Source organism: Oryzias latipes, chromosome 11 (assembly GCF_053564925.1).
Source record: "Oryzias latipes strain Hd-rR chromosome 11, Olatipes_Hd-rR_3.1".
Lineage (NCBI taxonomy): Eukaryota > Metazoa > Chordata > Actinopteri > Beloniformes > Adrianichthyidae > Oryzias > Oryzias latipes.
The window spans coordinates 12338105-12361739 of NC_136247.1; the positions used below are offsets into that span (position 1 = coordinate 12338105).

The 23635-nt window shown below is 39.3% G+C and overlaps 1 protein-coding gene across 4 annotated transcripts in view; it reads left to right on the plus strand.

Annotated features, from left to right (window-relative positions):
• Positions 1–49: 49 nt before the first annotated feature.
• Positions 50–23635, plus strand: part of LOC101157550 (uncharacterized) — a 38049-nt gene continuing 14463 nt past the window's right edge. For 2 of the 4 annotated variants that reach the window (XR_013658856.1, XM_023959972.2), the window contains exons 1-22: positions 50–185; positions 4600–4735; positions 5017–5170; positions 5325–5517; positions 6154–6219; positions 9028–10816; positions 10902–10994; positions 13531–13635; positions 13848–13995; positions 14117–14309; positions 15512–17264; positions 17410–17484; positions 17898–18371; positions 18469–18527; positions 18677–18814; positions 19302–19462; positions 19620–19818; positions 19905–20099; positions 20176–20326; positions 20487–20542; positions 22000–22238; positions 22314–22494. Coding sequence is in view for 3 of the 4 variants with exons in the window: in XM_023959972.2 (XP_023815740.1) it covers positions 4612–4735; positions 5017–5170; positions 5325–5517; positions 6154–6219; positions 9028–10816; positions 10902–10994; positions 13531–13635; positions 13848–13995; positions 14117–14309; positions 15512–17264; positions 17410–17484; positions 17898–18371; positions 18469–18527; positions 18677–18814; positions 19302–19462; positions 19620–19818; positions 19905–20099; positions 20176–20326; positions 20487–20542; positions 22000–22238; positions 22314–22494 (6546 nt within the window). In the remaining variant the exon portion in view is untranslated. Of the gene's footprint in view, positions 186–2207; positions 3167–4599; positions 4736–5016; positions 5171–5324; positions 5518–6153; positions 6220–9027; positions 10817–10901; positions 10995–13530; positions 13636–13847; positions 13996–14116; positions 14310–15511; positions 17265–17409; positions 17485–17897; positions 18372–18468; positions 18528–18676; positions 18815–19301; positions 19463–19619; positions 19819–19904; positions 20100–20175; positions 20327–20486; positions 20543–21999; positions 22239–22313; positions 22495–23635 lie in introns of those variants that run through there. The other 2 variants (XM_078954803.1, XM_078954804.1) reach the window with 2 other exon arrangements.

Sequence of the window (23635 nt, forward strand, 5' to 3'; positions counted from 1 at the left end):
CGTTTCAATCAGTGATAGGCTATAAGCGCTGTCGCTCACGAGGGCTTCACAGCCATTGGTGGAGAACTTCCATCGTTACTGTCCCCCGAGCCGTTGGCTGGAGTGGGTGAAAATGCACATGGCTGTATATTTATCCCTTCTTCCTGGAAACCTTTTCGGTTATATGAAGACATTTTAAAGCGCAGGTAAATGTTATTTAGTGCAAAGGTGATATATTTAACTGAATGAAGATAAGTAAGCAGAATGACGACATGCCAATAATAAAATACCTTCTGTTTGCTAATGAACTACTACTAGCCTAGCATTTTCACACAGATCAAAATAATATGAAGCTCAGCTAGCTGCTGCGACATTTGAGCAAAGTAAATAAATTAAGCTTTCGTTAAAATTAATTATTTGCTCTTCATTATCACAATTTATCTGTATTGTGTATCTTTGCAGCATTTTATAACTACTATAAAAGCACAAAGGAAGCCTTGTAGTTTTTAGGCTTCACCCTTCTTCTTCCAGCAATTTGTGGACGTTTACTTTTATTTATTTAAAAATTTTCCCCAGCAGGGATTGTTTTTGTGTTAATTTGAATGTTTCGAAATACACACTCCACAATGCAGCTCAAATAAAATGCAAAAACAGCATGGCTCAACTGTTTAGACGCAATTATTCTTGATTACTGTGCAAAATGGAAAAGGAGTATACTTAAAAAGGACATTAAAAACACACAAAAATCCCCGGAAGAAAAACATGAAAAACTGTGAGAGTGGTTTATGTCCAGCTCTAAAGATTTACAGATGTTGATAGTTTTTTTTTTTAGCCTTTGTATGTTTTGAAGAGATTGTTTACAAACATTGCTGAAGTTCTTGGGGGGCATTCCAGAAAGCAGGTTATGCTAGCTCCCACGATAAGTTTGAGGCTAAGGAAGTTGATAACCTCAGTTTTCGGTTCCAGAAATGGAGGTATGTTTCAGGGTAGGTTAAGTTGCCATGGCAACTCATGCTCTGAACATAACCTGGTCGGGAGCAGGTTTAGTTGAAGGTCAGTTTGTTTACAGAGAGGTGAAGCAGCATGGCGTGTCCATTTGAAGATGATTTAGTGGATGAAGAAGCTCAGATAATACTTTTTTCACCGTGAGGGGATGATAAGATCACATATGGATGTTGGAAAATTAAACTTCTTTACTTTGATCTAACTTAATTATTTGCTTCAGTTAAGATAAATCATTTGTTTAAGTCAGTTTAAAAATAACACACAGTTTTCAGACAGTTATTTTACTTTCATTCAAATTAATTAAATTAAGTAGGTGTAACGTTGGTCCTGCTGTTAGATCGGCACCGCAAAGGATTGTGGGATACCATTTCCTTTGCCTGTCTGGACGGATTTTTATTTAAGTGTGGGTTTTTGACCAAATGTGTTTAGTTGTTTAGCTGTTTTACTGTGTTGTGCCATGTTTTGCTGAGTTGTTTATTCCTACTGTGCTCATTGCTCTGCACTATGAGTAAGAGTGAAGGAGAGGATGATTAGTTTATATAGCACCCATACCAGTTTCTACTGTAATGACATTGACGGAAAATTCTTTAATGAAGTTGTGCACTATGTGCATTTTTCCCCCGGCCTTTTTATTGTTATAAAAATGAGCATATCTGCCGGCTCATACTTAGATATATGGGAGATCAAGAAATATAATTAAGATGGAAAAAATATTAATTGAATTGGAGTAATATGACATTTAGTTAGATAAATACACACACACACACACACACATATATATATATATATATATATATATATATATATATATATATATATATATATATATATATATATATATATATATATATATATATATATATATATATATATTAGGGTTGTGCCGATGGACGATATCATCGTCCATCGTGATGGGTGACTGACATCCCGATGGAGAGACCACCATCGTGATGCCACGCCCCCGCCACGTTGCGCGTCGACACCATAAGCCGCGGTTACATGTACAAAATATCCTGATGGGATCAATGGTCGGATTAGAATCCAACCGTGTACATGGGCCCAGAAAATTTTTTTCAGAATATAAAAACGTTCACTAAGGTCACAATTTCGGTCGGAATAAATCATTCGCACACGCGCAGTATTCGCACATGCGCAGTTTGAAAACCGGAAGAGGATACAACTTCCGCCGAGCGGCTTTTTTTCCAAACTTTATTGAAGGTAACAGTTCAATACAAAACGATAACAGCGCCGAGCGGCTATATACATTGACGTCAGCTCGGTAAAATACGAGACGATCTTCTAAACGTGCTTTTAATAATGTTACGGTTATTATGAAACACCTGTTCGCTCATCATTTGAATTTTAATCCGTGTGGTCAATGCTTTTTCTGGACGTAGCCAGGATTAGCAGTATGCTAACACACGGGCTAACAACATGATTAGCTTTGGAGCTGCGGGACGGATCGCAGTCTTAAATCTCCCACACATACCGCTCATGTACCCCCCCCCCCCTTCCCATCAAACATAAAGCTGTAAATCCGCGCTCCGCCGGTCCACTTCGCTAGTTAAGTGCGGGAGCGGACTACTTCTTTTCTATTTTGCTTGTTACTTTTTCTGTTAAAGTCACTTCCCTCAGTTTATACTGGATCATCGCGGATTAACCATTAGTTGGGAAATAGAATGAAAAAAGCAAAATAACGAATAGCAGTTATATAAGAACGAAAAATGTAAAAATACCCCCCCCCCCCCCCCCCCCCGACGATGTCATCGTCCATCCCGATGGTTGACAGCAAACATCGTCAACGGCCAAATTAGGGGACATCGCCCAACCCTAATATATATATATATATGCGTCACAAGGAAAATTGAAATAAGATCAGAAACTTGTGCGTTTACTTTGTCTGTTCTTACTACAAGCAGAAACTCTTTCTTTTGATGATGCAGCCATATTACTTTTTTATGGACGTATAATCTTCATACGCCATCATTAAAACCTCAGACTCCGTCTCACCGAAGTATAGCACTTTCTTTTTTTCCACGCGTTTCCATGGTGACTCCAGAAATCGGCGATCCATTGAGAATGTCTTTATGTACTTGACATGCACGTGCATTAACCCAGGGTTACCAAGTCGAGCGTAATTACGCCAACTCATATCCGGTCTTTTGGAACCAACATACCCCAGGTAAGCAAGTTCAGGCGGATTTCAGCCAGAGTTCAGGCTTAAAGTCAGGCTAGTTTAAACATGCTTCCTGGAATACCCCCCTGTTCTGTTATAAGTGATAAAAGTTCAGGCTTTCCATCATCCATTTTGATTTATTTCTACTATTAATTGTAGTTAATATAATAATAAAAAAAGATTTATTAAACTCATTACAGAAATGATGAAACGCATAGATACATTAAAAAAAACAGACAACAAACAAAGATGCACTTCAGTCAGATTTGCTTAATTAAATATAGTGATTCATTCATTCATCTTCTGAACTGTTTGTTTCCATTCGGGGTCACGGGGTTGCCGGAGCCTATCCCAATCACTTGTGGGCAAAGGCTGGGGACACCCTGGACATGTCGCCAGGCCGTGGCAGAATATAGTGATCATTAATTTAAGTCAAGTTAAGCTTGATTTATTGCTTTGTTTTTTGAAGTCGCTACAGGAAATTTGAACATTGTTTGAGCTCATTACTTACCCTGTTCGAAGGTTTGGTGCCACACTCAGACACACAGAAACTTTTCTTTGTGGTTCTTATCAGTTTATGATTGAAATACTGTTTTGGATCTGCTTTTGTGAATATAAAATGTTTCCATAATTAAAGCATGTTTTTAATAAAGAAAGCATCACGATCTTTGTGATTAAAAACATGAAAACGGAAAAATAACATTTTCATAATAAATTGGAAACTAGGCAAAAACAAAAATGGTGATGGACTAGACTTCCCTCTCTTCTCCCTTCTAAAAAAGTTCTTAAAATTTGATAAACGTATTTAAAAAAAAGATATTTAATTTTGGGATTTTAAACCAAAGTATATATTTGATAAACGCAGAGTTCTGCCATTGCTAAAAATGCGTAAAACAGTCAAAAAGAAACCTATAAATAAAAATGTTTAACTTTCATAAGCAGGTTTTATTGGCATGGACTCTGACTTACAAACATAACTTTTAACCTCAGCCCTACTTTATTTGTAATAACTATGTCATTCTACACAGGTGCAGGAGTAGTTTTACTTAAAAAGTGGTTTGACAAAAACATTTTTCTTGCAACACAGCTGATAAATCCACAAAGTATTTTGATGTTGTGCAATGATTTTCTTTCCATCTATGATCTGCATGTTTCACACACAGTTTGCATTGGTCACAGGATCTATCCCGCGGCCTGTTAGAGTCTTATATAGCTGTTTCTCTGATATTCCATTTTCAAAATGAACAGAATTGTGGTGGGTTTTTTATAAACAAAACCATTTTCAAAAAGTGTGGAATATTTTATCACAATCAAACTTAAAAAAAATTACAGCTTTAACAGTTATTATTTGCTACTTTTTTGTAAGTTGTTTATATTTGATGTACGTATTTAGTTGCTGTGCTCATTGGGTTTATTTGTTTTATAATTTTTATAAAAAGGAACAAGAACAAATGGATCCAGCTGTCATGGAGAAGCAGGAACCCCTCGTGACTCCTGAGCAGGATGCTCTGAATCATATTGCTGATGGCAGAGACAAACCCTGTCTAGAACAACGATTTATAAACTCCTTTAAAGGTACGAAGTTTGTTTGTATTTTTGAGGATATTTCTGTTTATTTTAGAACAAAATCCTTTTTTTTAAAACAGAAACCAAGAAGTCTTTTGTACTAATTGTCTAAAGTTAACGGCGAAGGACCTTTTTGCTTAGTCATATTCACAATTTTTATTTTTTTATTTCCAACTTTCTAAAAAAAAAAGTTAATTTTTAAACCCAAAACTTAGTGAGTTGATAGTATGAGTGGAGCAAAGGCTGCCTGTTGGAAATGCTAATTTCTTTCTAATATTGACCTTTTTAAGGAAAAGGTGTCTTCACCCTTAAAACCATCAAACGCTCCATGTTTGTTGTGGAGTATCGAGGCCAAATCTTTGAACGAGACTTGAGGCCTGAGAGGACGTGTCCAGATCTGAACAGGTCCCTGTTTGAGTTCTCATGGAAGGGAGAACAATGGTGGTAAGTTAGTTTCGTAACTCTGTCACAGAAGAGAAATCTGTATATTTTCAATACATTTATCATAAAGCAAACTTTATTCAGAGCTTCATAATTGGTGTTGTAGGAAGAGTCCATCAAATAAAGTTTTTTTTTTTTTTTTTTTTTTTTTTTTTAGTATTGATGCTTCCAAAGAGGACCAGACTCTTGGAAGACTAGTGAATAATGACCATGTGAGTCCAAACTGTATAATGAAGAAGATTGAGTTTGGGGGAAAGCCACACTTGTGTTTATTCGCTGCAGAGGACATCTCTGCAGGAGAGGAGATCACATACAGCTACGGGGCCTGGGGGGACTCGTGGCGCTCAGAGGTACAACTCTGAATTTGATCTCAAATTAAACCCAGAGGCTCTTGTTACAGTTTTCTGTTGTCAATATTTACCTTTCACTTTAGTATTTTGACTAGTTAACAAATACTTAGATCCTCATAGATTTTCATTTTTAGATATTTCAGTTTTTTTTTTTTTTAATAAACTCCTACAGGTCTGTGCTGCCAAATTTAAGAAAAAATTACTTTTGTTTTGATGTTGTTGTTTTTTTAGTACAACAGAGTTGTAGGGCTACCAGGAAAAAAAGTAAATTTACAAGAAAAAAAGTCTTATACATATGACTTTTTTCTCGTAAATTTAGGACATTTAAAGTCGTAAATTTACGACTTTAAATCTCACAAATGTATGAGATTAGCAGAGCAGATCAGATGAAAATTTTATAAATTTAAAAATGGAAAAAAAGTTCTAATTGCCTGAGTTTTTTGTCTTTTTTCAGTCGTCATGGGGAGTTTAGATGAGAGAAAATGTGTTTTTGTTTTGTGATACTCCTTCAGTCTAATGAGGAAACGGTGTCTGCCCTAAAGTTTTTAACTTTACTTTGAAAAAAGTTAATTGTCTTGAGGCTTTTCAGTCATTTTCAAGGATTGTTAAACTGAGTGTTTTTTTCTGACATAATAGGAGTTCAGTGAAGAAATAAAAGCTTCAAACTCAAATCCTTTTTCATCAACACCAAGAAACAGAAGGGTAAGGAAAACTTTAATCTTGAAACGACAGCACAGATTTCTAATAAACAGCTTTACAATATTTTACCTTTTTAAAAAAATATGTATTTTTGTAAATATGTTCAAAGTCCGACTCAGATCATCTTTTTATTTATTGTAAAAGTGTTCTTACTGGTCTTTTAATTATAATTATGCCAAAAGTAAAAAAAGAAAAAAGGTGATTTTCAAGGACATAGTATCTGCAGAGCGGTTAGTAGTTCTTTAGAAATTCAGGTGTGAATTGTGGAGAGAGTACCTTCCTACCTCTTCCCCTCTCACTGGCTGAGACCTCTCTGTTTAAACAGAGCAGGCATCTTGTGGCCCACCCAACATATTTTCTACGTCCCAAATAAGCTCTTTCTCAAACAGCATTTTTTCATCAGCTCCTGATTCATGATTTGAAATGAAGGAAATACAGCAGAAAAATGCCATTTTCAACGGAGTGGGTCTTTACCCAAAATTACTTAATTAGTAGAGGAATTCAATTGACCGTGCTAGAATCAAACCCTGTTCCTCCTAATATTTTACTTATAAAAGCAAAAACGTTAGTCTTTTAGAAATTAAAACATACAAGGCATCCTAAAGCAACAGATTCTAAATTTTCATGGGATTATCTGAAATTATATCAAAGGTTCAAGATTTATTTTAGGGAGATGACAAATCCAACTAATCCAACTTAAAAATGTCATCTGTTCTAGTGTTTGATAAAAAAACAAACAAACAAAAAAACAGGAATGCAAATTTTGGCTAAGTAGAAATGACGCTTTCTGAGTTATTCCTCACCTGGATTTTTGTATTTTCTCTGCTTCTTTATGATCATTTGATGCTGTCAGCATGTCCTTTTTAATAGCCAGCAGTTCATTAAAATAAGAGAATCAGGATTCGGGACTAAAACTTCACTGAAATAGGAGCAAAGCTGTTCTAAATCTTTGAAGGATTATTTTGACCAACACCTAGAGCCGTGACGGTGTGGGATTTTTGAACACCGCGGTGATGAACCAGCAGGGGGCGCAGTGTCGCGGGTAACCGCACCCACCCCTACCAAAAAAAGAAAACAAAACAAAAAAAACCCCACAAAATCTCCCGGCGGTCGCGTTGGAAATAAGTACAATTACAACGCAGTTTTCTTTATTAACAAATAGCAGTAACAACTAACTACTACCTATCTAATGAACTAACTACACAGGTAGAATGACTCTGTGTATGTGTGTGTGAGTGCGCTGCGTGTGTAGGAGGAAGGAGTGCACACAAGTGTGTTGATGGGGGGCGTGTTGATTTTTCTGCAGCAGGCCGCTCTCGAGCTGCAAGCGAGCCTTCCCCTGTGCTCTCTGGTACAGACATCTTCTCAGAATATTATATATTACCCAGTAATAAACAGACTGCAGACACTTTGTCACCTTTCCGGTAGCCATGAAGCCTGACACCCATGAAGAACACTGGGCAGGTGGCTCCACCTTTGTTTATACAGACACTTAACTTTGCGCTGCACAAAATAGTTCTCAAACAAAACATGTAGTGATGTTCATCGAAATCTAAACCCGACCATCTCCCACCAACACACACTCACACACAAAATCCTCCTCGTGTCGCGCACTCAAGAACACACGCAGCTTGTAATGGAAATTAATACAATGGAAATTAATAATTAGAATGCAGTAAATTTGTGGGATGTGTATGTGCTTCTGAAACCGCACAAGTGTGTGCGAGAGAAGAGGGAGCCGCGTGCCACGCACGGCTCTAAGAGGGAGTGAGAGCCACATGCAGCGCAAGAGGTGAGAGGCCCGGTGCAGGGAGTCAAGGAGAACAGTAATAAAAGGTTTCCCCCAGAAACCCTTGAAGTCTGAACACAGGACTAGCAGAAAAAGTCAATTATCAGCAAAGATGAGTGTGTTTAATGACAGGCGGTGATGTGGTTATCGTCACACCCCTACCAACACCTACACAAAACAATATTTGTTAACTTTATGAAATACACAGCAAACTTGACCAAAACTAAATGAGACCAAAACCCAAGTAGACTGTAGTCTGTAACATTTTCTATATTATTTTATAAAATTGTGTGAATTTTGACACGGACATGGGATGCTTGACTCTTAACCCTACATAATGATTCATATCATATTTGAAGCATTTCTGTGAACCCTTTCTCATTAGCATGATCCAACCTTTACTTAAAAACCCCATTGTATACAATTTGGTCCAAATTTTCGGCTCTGTAGTTCATCATTATTTCACTAGGGGCAGTAAAGGGGCTTCTCCTGCTTATTAAAAAAAGAATCACTCCATGAAATCTCAAAAACCTTTGGCATAAATTTTTATGGTAAGAATAACTCATCTAATGTTATTCATTTTTAATGACTACTTGTGGTATTGAAAGAATAAAAAACCTGTTGTTAACTAAAATTCTATAATACAGTCACACTATGTGAAAAATATGTGACTCAGAATTGGAGCAATGGGTAAATAAGGTGTTTTTGTACTCAACAGTCATGCCAGTTTTTTCTTTGCATCCTAAACTAATTTGTTGTGGAAAACAACTTTCCAAATTACCCAACATATTATAATCAATGCTATCTAAAAATGTATTATTTTAAAAATAGCATGTTGTAAATCTTTTGTGGATTTTAAAAAAACATCTTAATTCCAAATGAATTTAAATGCCTGTAAATATTTTTTTACTGGGTTAAGTTTGGAAGTGATGAAAGACTGTTTTCATAGAAATAATTGGCACCTCATTTCTATAATGCAGATGAGTTTATTTGAATTATTTTCCTTAAATATCACATTTCAGAGCATCGCCACCCCCATCTCCTACCGTGAGATGTCCTGCTCCGACAGTGACAGCAGAGCTTCTTCTGATTTTGAGTTCAGCTCGGAGTTTAAAGAGATGATGAGAAAGAAGGGGGGCCGCCCCTCGGATGGGGACGGTAAAAGCACTGAGGATGAATCAGAGGAGCACAACCAAACTTTTACCACTAAAAATTACTGCTATGTATGCGGCAAAGGCAAAGCCAAACTGTCCCGTCACTTTCAAAAACACGCTGCGGAGGAGCCGGAAATCGCAGAGGCTCTGGCTTTGCCCAAAGGCTCCTCGGAGCGAAAGGGACTGCTGAACGTATTACGGAGCAGAGGGAACCACGAACACAATCAGAAAGTGTTGACAACCAAACGCGGATCCCTGAAACTGTTACATCGCCCGAAAACAAAGACTGTGAAAACAAAGAAATATGTGCACTGCCCATACTGTAAAGGCATGATCGTAAATGTAGACACCCACTCGCACGTCGTCATGTGTGTCAAGAGAAAATCAACGGTGGCTGCGGTTCGTAGAGCAGGAAGACCTGGGGATGTTCCTCCTGACAGTTGGGAAATGGAGCAAAAAGTTCCACATGATGTCACACGGATACTGTCGTCCATGAAGCAGGATGAGATTACACTCGTCCTTCAGAATGATGACGCGCTCATCCAGCTTGCTCTGAGTCTGATAGAGGAGCATGGAAGTGATCCCGGCAAAGAGGATTATATCCGGAGGAGGCTGAGGGACATGGGGAGACTCCTGTTTAGGCTGCATGAGAAAAGCATTTTAAAACTAGAAGATGCATTTCAACCCAAACACTTTGGAAAAGTTTTGAAGGTCGTAAAAGCCCTGGCTGACTTTAATGTAAAAATTCAAACCTACAACAAGCCAGGCCGTGCTTTGAAAATAGCCGAGTCCCTCAAGAAGATTGGCCACATCTTCCTCAATCGGTCCAAAAGCAAGGAGGAAACGAAGGAAGATGTCAGCGCATTTTTGGAACTGTGTGAGAAAGAGTGGCTTGAACGCCCTCCTCCGAAAAGCATCTCCCAGTCGAGCAACCAAAAGGTCAGCAGTCTGTCCACAATCCCGTTCACACAGGACGTGCAGCGTCTCCACACCTACCTGGAGAATTCATCTGCCTCCGCTGTTGAAAGCTTGACAGCCCATGAAAACGCTCAGGCCTTCATCTCACTATCCAAGCTGACACTCACACAGGCGATGCTCTTAAACCCGTTCAGTCTGAACGTTTCAAAACTGACCCTGAGGTCTTTCCAGGAGAGGGACGACTCCCCCCAGGTGTTGTTCAATCACTTCGTCACGGTTAACATTTCGGGCGAGACCGGCCGGAGCGTTCCCATTCTGTTGACCTCTCAGCTCGTCAGTGCGCTAACACTGCTAATCAGCAAGAGGGTGTTATATGGTGTGCACAAGGACAATCCCCTCCTGTTCGCAAAGCCAGACGGTTCTGCTACAGGACACTATGGTGGGAGAGGCTGCATCCAGGATTTTTCACACCTGTATCATGCAAGCAAACCAGAACATCTCACATCAGGGCAATTCCACTACCACACTGCAAGGATTTTCCAGATCCTCAGTCTGGAAAATGATGAACTTGAGTATCTCTCTATGCTCCTGGGCCATGAAATCCAGACTGATCGGCATTATTACCGAAATCCAGAGGCAGCGGTTGAGCTGGCAAAAATTGCTAAACTACTGTTAGCGATGGAAAAAGGCTCACTGGAGAGAGTCAAAGGAAAATCTCTAGAGGACATTGAGATTGAAGGTAAGCAACCCACTTAAGGTGGCGAAGCAATTCCTTTATTCCTTTAGGATGACATACCCTCTGCTTTATTAACCTTTACTTTAAGATGTTCTAGAGCCAGACAAGCAGCCGAAGAACCTTGGGAGGGGTGGAGCCAAAGAAGACACGAACAAAGCCCTTTTTTTACTTCAGAAAAAAGGTTGTGAAAATCATTCCAAATGAATCTGTTTTCTCTGTTAAAATGAGGACACAAGTATATCACCAAACTTTAAAAGACTTACAGTCTCTTGATTTATTGTCAAAGCGTTCCCAGTGGTCTTTTAGTAACGATTATTCCGTTTTTAGCCAAAATCCCAAAACGTATGTCGTTTTCTTGGACATAGTTTCTGCAGAGCGGCAGGAATTCATTAGAAATTCACCTCTGTGTTGTGGGCGGGACTGGTGGCACAGAGTAAGCTCACCCTCTAGCCATCATCCATCTGTCTATACGCTCTCCTGCTAGGTTACAGCCCCTCACAAGCCCAACCTAACCTAATATTACCAGTGCAACAAAATTGGTGAGCAATATTGTAGCTATCCAGCTGTACAGTTCTGAGCAAGATGGCAGTTCATATGAGGAAAATGACGACGTTTATGGATCTAATCTTTTATAAGTGGATACATCAGAATGGAGCATAGCAGGGAGCTTGTGGCTTCCCCTGGTAGCTTCTTCAAGCTTTTTCAAACAGCATTTTTGGTTCTTCTCCTCCTGACCTCTTAACACATTTTATTTTGATATAAAATTTATCAGAAATATATACGGTAACAGTGAAGCGTTAATTACTTAATACAGTGGTATGAGAAAGTTTGGGCACCCCTGATAATTTTCAAGATTTTTCTTCATAAATCATTGGTTGTTTGGATCATCAATTTCAGTTAAATATATCATATAGCAGATGAACACAGTGATATTTGAGAACTGAAATGAAGTTTATTGGATTTAAAGAAACTGTGCTATAATTACTTAAACAAAAATAGGCAGGTGCGTAAATTTGGGCACTCCAACAGAAACATGCTATCAACATTTAGTAGATCCTCCTTTTGCAGAAATAACAGCCTCCAGTCGCTTCCTGTAGCTTCCAATAAGGGCCTGGATTCTGGTTGAAGGTATTTTGGACCATTCCTCTTTGCTAAACATCTCCAGTTTAGTCAGATTTGATGGCTTCCGAGCATGGACAGCTCGCTTTAAATCACACCACAGATTTTTTATAATATTCAGGTCTGGGGACTGAGATGGCCATTCCAGAACATTGTACTTTTTCCTCTGCATGGATGCCTTTGTAGAATTAGAGCAGTGTTTAGGGTCATTGTCTTGTTGAAGTATCCAGCCCCGGCGCAACTTCAACTTTGTCACGGATTCTTAAACATTGTTTGTAAGAATCTGCTGATCCTGACTGGAATCCATGCAACCTTCAACTTTGACAAGATTTCCAGTACCTGCACTGACCACACAGCCCCAAAGCATGATGGAACCGCCACCTAATTTGACTGTGGGAAGTAAGTGTTTGTCTTGGAATGATGTGTTCTTTTTTCAGCAAGCATACCGCCCCTTGTTATGTCCAAATAACTCCATTTTAGTTCCATCAGTCCACAGCACCTTATTCCAAAATGAAGCTGGCTTATCCAAATGTGCTTTAGCATACCTCAAACGACTCTGTTTGTGGCATGTGCGCAGAAAAGGCTTCTTTCACATTGCTCTTCCATACAGCATCTCCTTGTGCAAAGTGCGCTGAATGGTTGAACGATGCACAGTGACACCATCTGCAGCCGGATATCGTTGTAGGTCTTTGGAGCTGGTCTGTGGGTTGAGTTTGATTGTTCTCCCCATCCTTCGCCTCTGCCTATCTGAGGCCTTTGCTTGAACTGTGCCTGTGGTCTTCCATTTTCTCACTATATTCCTCACAGTGGAAATTGACAGTTGAAATCTCTTAGCGAGCTTTTTGGATCCTTCACCTAAACTATGATGTTGAACAATCTTTGTTTTCAGATCATCTGACAGCTGTTTTGGGGTTCCCATGTTGACATTCTTCAGAGAAGATGCAAAGAGGAGAAAAACTTGCTCTTGGCCACCTTAAATACCTCTTCTCATGATTGGCTTCACATGTGTATGTAGGTCAAGGGTCAATGAGCTTATAATACAAATTCTGTGTTCCAATAATTATTGCTAAAGGGAGTCTAATCAATAAAACAACAAGCGGGCCCAAATTGACGCTCCTGCCTATTTTTGTTTAAGTAATTATAGCACAGTTTCTTTAAATCCAATAAACTTCATTTCACTTCTCAAATATCACTGTGTTCATCTGCTATATGATATATTTAACTAAAATTGATGATCCAAACAACCAATGATTTATGAAGAAAAATCTTGAAAATTACCAGGGGTGCCCAAACCTTGTCATACCACTGTATTTAGTAAATGTTGAGCGATGGAAGTAAAGTTTTGGAGTAAAAGACTAAAGATGACACCTTCCCTAAAATTAAAGGACATCACTATTTAGTTACATTCGTCTTATTGTTTTATTTTTTTTGTGCTGTCAGTAAGAATGTGTCAAAATCTTGATTAAAACTGTTTGGTTTAATTAATTTATTATCCAAAACCAAATCCTGGAAGTATTTCAGATGCATATAAATCTGAATTTAGACGTTAATAGGTGCTTGAACATAAAGACATTTATAATGGTGATGTGTTTCTACAGAGGATGTGGAGCTGAAGCTGAGAGCGGAGGAGGACGCGCTGGAGCACATAAAGAGTCGCAGGGACAAGAGCTTCCTGCAGGAGAAGTTCATTGACTCCTTCAAAGGTGTGTAATGTGCGCCATGTCACAGTCTGTGGCATTTGTTCTGTTAACGACCAGAAAGAGATATTTCTAAAGAAATCTGCTCCTCGAACTTGAAGATCCTTAAATATCTAAACGTGCTGTGACTGTTGAAGACTAGAAGTGTAAGGTTGTGCAGGTAGTGTTTCAAGCTTCAGAAATGGAGAAAATCTAAAGGTTTGTTTGAACTTTTCCAGGAAAAGGTCTGTTCACATGTGAATCCATTGAACCATCCTCGTTTGTCGTAGAGTATCGGGGGAACATCTTTGCTCGGGGTGAAGGCAAACATGATGACACTGTAGAAAATTACATATTTAACTTTTCATGGAACAGAACAAACTGGTGGTAAGTTTTTATTGATATTTACTGAGCCTCAATGTACCTGAAACTCATGGTACTTGGTTCAAACATTAAATTTAAAACCTGTACAATACCCATCACCTTTCACTTTTTTGTCTTTTTGCAGTGTTGATGCTTCAGCAGAAGACGGCTCCCTTGGGAGGTTTGTGAACGATGAGCAGAAAAACCCCTCCTGTGAACTGAAGACGGTCGTCTATGAAGGGAAACCGCATTTGTGTCTTTTTGCTCTGAAGAAAATATCACCAGGAGAGGAAATAACTTTTAACTATGGAAACAGATTCTATCCGTGGCGCTCAGAGGTGCGTTTATTTATTTTTCCTTTAGTTTTGTCTTGACACAATGAAATGAAATGGCATTGACCTGTAAGAGATGAGGGAGCATCTAAATCCCATAATCAATTTTAAAGGACATTCCTGGCGTTTTAAAGACTCGCTGACTGCTTTTAAAATGAGATGTGGTTTTACCTGTTGGGATATTTGTTTTATTTCTAATACTTCTGATAAATTCATCAATTACTGAACCTACTTAGTCCACTTTGGGGTCACAGGGTTGGTGGAGCCTATCCCGGTTGTTTTCGAGAAAAGGAACAATATGCCAGAGTGTCACAGGGTCTTATGATAAATTATTTGTGTTTTTCTTTTGTTTTGTTTTTTTGTTTTTCTTTTTTTTGTTAAATTGTGTTTGTAATTATTTTTTTTTTAAGGAAAATATTTTGCTTAGACTCAGTTTTTTGTGAGGTTTTATGTCAAATGTGTTAATACTGAGTGGCTGAATAATATAAAAGTCACATCACTGTGATTGTGCTAAAAATACGATACCAAAATATGGTGATCAATTTACTATAAGGGTAAACTCAAATAAAACTGACAAAATAAACCCTGGACTCCTAAAAGATAAAGATTTGTTAGAAAATGCTTTAAAACAGGAGGAAACTGACACAAAGGCAAACCTACTGGAAATGGATTCCAATGATGCTGCACTTGTCCCGCTGGATAAAACTGTTGGTTTGTTTGTTTGTTTTCTTTTATTTGACGAAAAAGTTCCTTTTCCAGATCAAGCCTTCGCTGCTTTTGCATTCAGAGGTTTAATTCCAGCTGCAAAGTCCTCTTTGACTTTTTGTGCTGCAACAAAGGTTGAGCAGGTTTTGTTAGAAATGTGTCGAAAAGCTTAACCGACTGTTATATTGGACAAATATGTTTAGCTGTAACTGTTCTAGGATCTCTTAATAATCTTTTCGTTCATTTTCAACCAGCCACGGCGTCTTGGTTTTGAAGCTACCCCACATCATCATACGTCCATCACTGTTAGGCAGATGTAAAAGCATGCAAACATTTATTTTTGTCTCATCGTTCCATATAGAATTTGTCCTATAGGCATGTCAAACAAGATTTTTTTTTCTGCATTTCAATGAAATGTTGCTGAAGAGAGGCCTGCTGGGAAATTGACTGAAGGTTTTCCTCTGTTTTTAAGTTGTGTAAAACATCTTTGTCATTCATTTCAGGAGGAAGACTCTGCTGAATCCTCTTCGTATGAATACTCCTACGGCGATGAAGACTCAAACTTTCATGAGAGCTTCTCCAGGTCTGAAGCGTCTTCTGAAAGTGAAGGACTTCCCAGTTTGGACGATTCTGACTCCGTCACCCAAGACTTGCGATGCACCACAAAGAATTTCTGCTTTGTTTGTGGGGAACCTAAGGGCAAAATGTCTCGCCACTTGAAGACCCACATAGCCCAAGTGCCTGAGATCGCCGAGGTGTTCAAACTGCGCCGCAACAGCAAAGAACGCAAAAGAGAGCTGGCAAAGCTCAGAAACAAAGGCAACCAGATGCACAACAAGCACGTCTTGAAGACTCGACAAGGGGAGTTGAAAATCAGGAAAAAACTGAGCAAGTCTTCTCTCGAAACCTTTGCAGTTTGTATTTATTGTAAAGACATGTTCTGTCGGAAAACCTTATGGCAACACATGCAGAACTGTCCCTCAAAGGTTTCAAACCCCCCAGCACGAGGCAGCAGTCAGATCTTGGCTGGGGTGGCTGCGAGGTTAATAGACCCCAAGTGCATATCGTCCGACATGAAGAAATTTTTGGAAGCATTAAAAGAGGATGAAGTTGGCCGTGAGGTCTTGAAGGATCCTTACCTGCTGCAGCTGGCGCAGTGTATATTCTCCACATTCAAGGGTAAATGGAAAGACACACACGTTAGACGCAGGCTCAGACAGATGGGGAGACTTCTACTGATATTACAGGAAAAGTGTATAAACCGTTTTGAAGAAGCTCTGAAACCCCAGAACTTCCCAGGTCTCCTTGAAGCTGTGAAAAAAGTAACTGGTTCCGACAAAGACCCCAAGTACTCTCAGAGAGCCACAGCGGAGATCGCAAACTCTCTGAGGAAGCTGGCTGACATTAAATACGCCATGAGTCTGAATGGCGACGGGGACAGAGAAGCGGCGCGGGAGTCCAAGGAATTTATGAAACTCTGTCTGGAGGAATGGCCAGCGAAAAATGCAGTTCAGACGATTATCTCCAGCCTGTCAACCATACCGTTTATTCAAGACGTACAAGTTCTGTACCAGTTCACCCAGGAGACAGTAGCCTCTGCGGCCGAAACCCTGACTAACTTTGGAAGTGCCCCTGTTTATACTGCCCTTCTCAGGGGGATAATTGCCTTTATTTCATTTCTGAACGGGGTAGAAATGGCACATGTGACTCTTAAGTCATTCCAGGAAAGAAGGGAGGATGAGAATACTACTCTTTGTGAGTTTGAGCAGATTTTGGCAAAGAGAACAGTAAAAATCAATGTTGCCAACCAGAAGGACAAAAAGATAGTCATTGTCCTTACTCCCGATCTGCTCTCTGCGACCGAACTGCTAGTAGAGAAGAGAGGAGTTTGTGGCGTCCATGAAAATAATCCCTATTTATTCGCCAAGCCGTCGGCCTCCATGTTAAGCACCTACAGTATGGCCACCATCACCAAGATGTTTGTGAGTCGCTGTGGTGCAAGGCAGACGGAGAACCTCAAGTCTGCTTTTTTCCGCAAGTATGTGAAAATGGTTTTCCAGATTCTGGTTTTGGGGAACGAGGAGCTCGGTCAGTTAGCCAAACTGTTGGGTCGTGACATTCCGACTCAGAGAGAGTACTACCAGACTCCTGAGGCATCGGCGGACATCGCAAGAATCCTGGAACTGCTTTCAGCAGTAAGCACTGGATCTTTGGAAATCTTTAAAGGAAAGTCTTTGGGTGAGATCGAGATACCAGGTATGTGTTAATGACCAAAGAACAGGTGTATAAGGGCTCCAAACTACTTTCCTAACCACAATAGTTTACATGCATGGACCCTAATAACAAGCATGTCATCAAAGTAATCTATTTTGAGCTTTAATTACTTCATTTGTATCTAAAGATCAACTGCTTCCAGTTACTGAGAAGAACAGTGCGACAAAGACAGGAAAATCTGAAGATGCTGCTCAGGAGAGAGGTGTGTAACACAAAATCTGTGCAGTAGTCTCTATTAAAATGTTCAATACTCTCATCTTAACCCCAGCACTGCACATTAATCAGTTGACAGATGCCTGAATCCCCATTTAAACTTTAAAGGGAATCCAAAAATTACATTCTTTAAATCCATTATTGGCCCCAATATGAACTACAAGTTACTGCAATACTTTGGTTTATAATTTTTTTTTAATTGGAGTTTCCCAAAGCCACAACTGGTGTTTTAAAAAAAAAAAAGTAAGGTTGCCATGGTAACGCTCCTTTTTCATAACCAGTAAGGCATACATAGATGTGAAAACCATTTTATCAGCCTTAGGTGGTTCAGGTGGAGATGTTCAGTATTCTTTTTTAAAAGTTGAGTGCTTCTTTTTCTTACAAATCCATTCTCGTCAGCAGCTAAAAAAAGGAAAAGTTCCTCTTCAAAGAACCCAGGCAAGCAAAAAAGGAAGAGGAGCCAGAATGGAGACGATCAAATGGAAGCACAAAACACGAAAACTATTGAAAGTTTAAAGGAAACGGCAGCAGAAAAAGTCGTCGACGCTCCAGCTCACAGCAAAGACACAGCGATTTGTTTCAGTGATGATGACAAGGACATGCACGTGGACTTTGATATGAACTTTGAAACGGACAGCAGTAACGATGAGGATGTGGGAAATGGAGCAGATGAGGCTATGGATGATTCAGATGCAGGTTCTGAAGGCCCAGCGAATCATGGTGGAGATGTGGTAAAGGAGGTCAGCGAGGCTCAATGTGGGACGGAGAAAGACACCTCAGGAGACCACAACGCGAATGAACAGTATGTGAACGAAAAAGTTCCTGAAAATGCAGAGGCTGACAAGTATAGTACATTGTCATCCTCCTTCAGTAAGGGTGAGTTTAACCTGATGAAATGTCATAAAAGGAAACAGGAAATGCACTCATGTTAACAAAGAACTGTATCATACATTTCCTGATTTTTGTTTTTTAGGGAAAAAGTTTCCTTTAATGATAAAGGAAGTGAAAATTCTGCTTCCAAAGCTAAGTGTCGTAAGTGTCTGACTCCTTTAGACATGTCTGCTAATATCAAACATTTTCAACATCCCTACTGTATTTAACAGCAAACTTCAGTCAGCATCATTTCTCTGAATGTGCATCACAAATTCAACGCATGTTCAATTTGTACTGTTGAAACGCAGGAGGAGCTAAAGGCTTTGCTTCACCCTCCAAGGCCTTCAGGGGACCCTCAGTTGGTGGAGGATCAGCCTGACCTCCACACCAGAAAGCAGAGGGATTCAACAGCCTCACCCACAGAGGAAACTCCCACATGTACAGAGGCAGGTTTGAACACTTGTTTTAATGAATATTTTATGTAATGATTTAATAATCCGAATGGAGCAGAGCAGCTTGTGGCCCACCCAGTGTATTTTTTGACACAAAAAATACAATATTTTTCCAATGACATTTTTTTTGTCTGCACCTGATTCACAACGATTTGAATCAAGAAATGGATTTTTAGGATTAATTTTCTTTATATCTGTCCTCTAGTAAGAGAGAAAAATGCCACAAGAACATGTTAAAAACACCAAATACACAGTTTTCATCAGAGTGGGTCTTTAAATACTGCAGACCTGCATCTGGAGGATAAAATAAAATAAAAAAAGGTGCTTGGATGTAACTCATGGATTTTGTTTTGGTTAAATTGACCTTTTTTTGTTTGTAGATTTGAAAGCAACTGTCAAAATTTAAGTAAAAACGAGACACGTTTTATCAAAATCAGGACAAATCTTAATCAGAGTTGTCTCTTCTTGTATTGAATGTCAGAAATTGCAGATGAGCTGCTCCAACTGCAAGAAGACTATGATGCGGGGCCACACTGCCTACCAGAAGAAGGGCTTTGAGGATGTTTTCTGCTCTAAACTATGCCTGTTCAAGAGGTTTTCAGCCAACGGTGGAGCCTCAAAGAAATGTCACCTCTGTTTAAAGTGAGTCATTTTCATGCAAAAGAGTCTAGTCTCATATTAAAGTCAATTAAGTTACAGAGGTTTAGAAGAAAAGCTAAAATGGTTCCCGAAGTCTTGCTTAGTCAACATCTCCTTGTGTGACACAATCAAAGTTTGACCTCCTCTTCCTCTGTAACAGGAAGATCTCCAAGCCTCTTGACCTCGTCATGGCAGTCGTGGACCTTAGGGGGACAACAAAAGAATTTTGCAGCACCACCTGTTTGTGTTATTTTAAGACAAAACACTTTCGAATACGGAAGTCTGTCCACAGCAAATCCACAACAATATCCCCCCAGATCCCCCCATCACGCTGCAGCCTGTGCAACAAAACCTGCAGTGTGAGACGAACTGCGCTCTCACCTTTAGCTTTAGCAGAGTGCACATGCAAGTCTTTGTTCATTTGGTTCATGTTGGTTCTCTGCAGACAAGTCATGAGGTGGACCTTGATGACGCCATCCACAACTTTTGCAGCGACGCGTGCTTGGAAGATTTCTGCAGGGTCAACATGGGTGTCTGCTTGTCCTGCGGCGCCACGTGCTGCAAGAAACCCCTCAGACTGAAGCTGATCGACGCTACCAAAGTCCTCTGTGACACTAAATGTCTAGAAGAATTCAAAGAGGTGACAAAAATAACAGAATGGAAGCTTTGGAAGCTATTTCTGCAGCCAAAAAGCATCAGCCTCAATCTTTTTGCAGAGAACGGACATATACTATCAGTGCCACAAGTGCCAAAATTACCTGCCCATGTCAGACATGCTTCACCACAGAAATAATGACTACAACGTGGAGCTCTTCTGCAATTGGGACTGTCTGTCGAGTTACAAGGAGAAATGCATCGAAGAGCAAGGTAAAGGATGCAAGATTATTTTCTTCTCCATGTCCGTTTCTCCTTTTTCTCAGTCGACCAGTAATTCAGAAGATGCTGCATAGAGCAGTGATTTTTCAAAATGATGAAAACTTTCTATTTGTAATTATTTCATAGGTTATTATAACTTTTGTTTTTTTAGAAAACTCAGACTTGAAGAACAAAGAAGGGAAGCAGTCAGAGCAGACATCAAAAGCTGTGAGTAGATTTGTATTTTTCTATGTTTTAAGAAATTTAAGATGGAAATCCAGAGTTGAAACTACAAGAATAAACTTAATACAATTTTCATTTGGATATTTGACCTTCTTTTATTTGTGGCATAAACCTTTTTTCCCAAATCCCTGTTTTTTTCCTTTCATAAGACAGAACAGAACCTTTTTGCTGCAGAAAGTCTTTAAACCCCTAGACAATTGAATTAATTTCCAACGATGGAAAAAAAATCACCTATGTTTTTGTTTTCAAGTAGATGCTAAAATAAGATGAGTTGGGGGCTGCAGTGGTTTGATGCACATTGCCATCAATAGTCATCATTAAATGAGAAATTTGTGAGAAGTTTTGCACTTTTGAATTTTTTTGTAGATGAACATCTCAAAACTCCAAGAATCTTTTAGGGTGAATCCAAACATTTCTGCAGTCTGTGTTTTTTCTTCTTCCATCCCTCAAATAGACGTTTGCCGGGGAGCAGGGGTTGCTATGAAACCCTACAGAATTCATCATTCCTTTCCTAAAACATATCATCTGCCAAGCTCCCATATGCACTTTTGCAGATCCACATACAGCTGGGGTCAAAATCTCTGCACCCTTGCTATTCTAAGTCTTCTCTCACAAAATTGTTCCAACTGCAAATGTTTTGGTGTGTTTGTTGTTTGTAATTACTTTAAAGACCCACTCCAATGAACCCAACACAATGACAGACAAAAGTCAAACTTGCAGTAAAATGTATGCACAACTTAAAAAAGGACTGGAGAAATAGATTGGTTGCTGTTCATGCATGTGATGCTCCTGCATTTTCTTTTTAGACTCACCAGTGGCAGGTAACAGGTTTGGACAAAATAGTTTTCACACTTAAATGAAGAAATGGAAAACTCAACCTGAGTATAAAGAAAAGAAAGAAGTGCAAAGAGGTGTCTGAGGAGAAAAAATGATTGAAAAAAATTAGCAATACCTACAAAGGATCCCTACAGCTGGACAATGACCCAAAACAAGACACAAAAAGCACTTAAAATGGTTGCAAAACACTGAGAGTTCAGAACACCTGTAGACGGATCTCAAAACATCCTTCAAATCTGAATGACCTGGAGAAGTTTGGAAAAATTGAGGGATCCAAATTTTCAGTTGCAGTGTAGGAAACTCATTTAGGGTTACTTATTTAGGATTGATTTAAGTTAGCTTTTTTTTATAAGAGGCGCTACAGATTGTTAAACAATATTTAGTCCATTCTCCAAACAAAAGCAAACCAACACATTTGCAATTAGAACAGTTTCTGAGAGAGGTGTTTCTGTAATTGTGAGTGTGCAGATATTTTTTGGCCATGACTGTGCCGTCTGAGATGGTTTTAAACTGAAAGCTGAATAAAACAGGAATGTCTCCCTCCTCCTTAGCCTGGATCTACAGGAGGAAGTTGACAAACTTATCTGCTGATCTTTTTCCTTTAGGATGAAGAACAGCTCTCCTCAGACTCAGCTGTTCAGGAGGGCAGCGGCTCCCTGTCAGAGGAGGCGCCACATCCCACCGTCTCCCTTGTGGATGCCATCTGTTGCATCTGCAGCAAAGAATTGATTACAGGTTCCTCAAAATACCAGATAAATACAGAGGTTTTCTGCTCTGTCCCTTGTGTCAAGGAAAAACATCCTCACATTAAGTATGGCTTTAAGGTGTGCCAAAACTGCTTCAAGTAAGTCCTTCGCCTTTTAAGAATTCACTGTGTTTACCTCACCTGCTCATCTGTTTCTTTTCCTTTCTTCCTCAGTGTGATAAAGCGACCACAAAACCTCATCCTGGCTCCGGTGGACGACTCGGGAGTGATGATGGAGTTGTGCAGCAACAAATGCCTCAGTGCTGTCAAAACCAAGAGGAAGACAGCTGCCGTGAAGCCCCAGCCACAACAGGGGCCCTGTTCCCTTTGCAAGATGTGTGCCATGTACTGCTATGTAAGCAGACGGCATGTTCTCTCTGCCCCTTACTGGCTGATCTGTGGGGGGACTTGATAGATGTGATAAATGTCAGCAACCTAAAGAAAATATAACCAAGCAGCTGTAAATAACCCCTTTTTACTCACTGCAGCTTACAAAAAACAATGCCAATAAGGTAACTGATTAGCATGACTGAAAAAGCAGCGTGGCTTTGAACATTTTCACAAAGAAAGGATTTATCTGAACTTAAAGTCAGGTTTGAACTCCCTTTGCAAAATGTGTACACTTGAAGTTTATTTTATTGAAGTCCGACTCCGATCATCTTTCGTTCCCAGTGGTCTTTTAATTCTTATTATGCAGTTTTTAGCAAAAATCAAAAAAAGCGGTGTCATTTTTTAGGACATAGTTTCTGCAGAGTGACAGGAGTAGTAAGGGTTCATGACCGACGAAATGTGCATTATCAGAAATTAACGCACGACGTGGAATCCTGAACCGTCCCGCGAAGCGGAGGATGTTTGCTTCCGCAGAGTGCGTTAATTTCTGATAATGCACATTTCGATGGTCATTAACCCGCTTATACCATGGTCACTTACAAAAGAAATAAATATTAACCTGTTTTTAGTACTTAATTCTTGTTATTTTTCCGATTTGGATCGCTTTTTTCAGAAAAAGCGGACTATTTGTTATGTGGTACGGCGCGTTGTCACAGATTCGGCGATATAAAACAGTATATATATGCGGGATTTAAAGAAGCCAGCACAGTGATACAGAACATTTAAGCTATGTGACTGGAACTTATTTTTATCCTGTGATAACCGCACGCCTTAAAGTAACAGCTTGAAAGGAGAGATTCCCTCTAATCTTAAAGCAGGTTTTTGAAGGCTTAGATGAAGATGGTGATTGGAAGATCTCAAGGATCGGGCCAAAGACTATGGGGTTAAAAAGTCAGTTGTACGTCGGAGCTTGACCATGCAAGGCTCGAAAATAGCTATTTTAAAATCATATACTTGAGTATAAGTATAGCAAGCCTACTATTGACTGTGTTGTGTAGAAGGTAAACTAACTGAATACTTCTTCAAAGTAAATTGGAATATTTTAAGTTTACAATATATAAATGGTATATAAGAAGTACACTTTAAGTATCCTGTATTACTTTTAG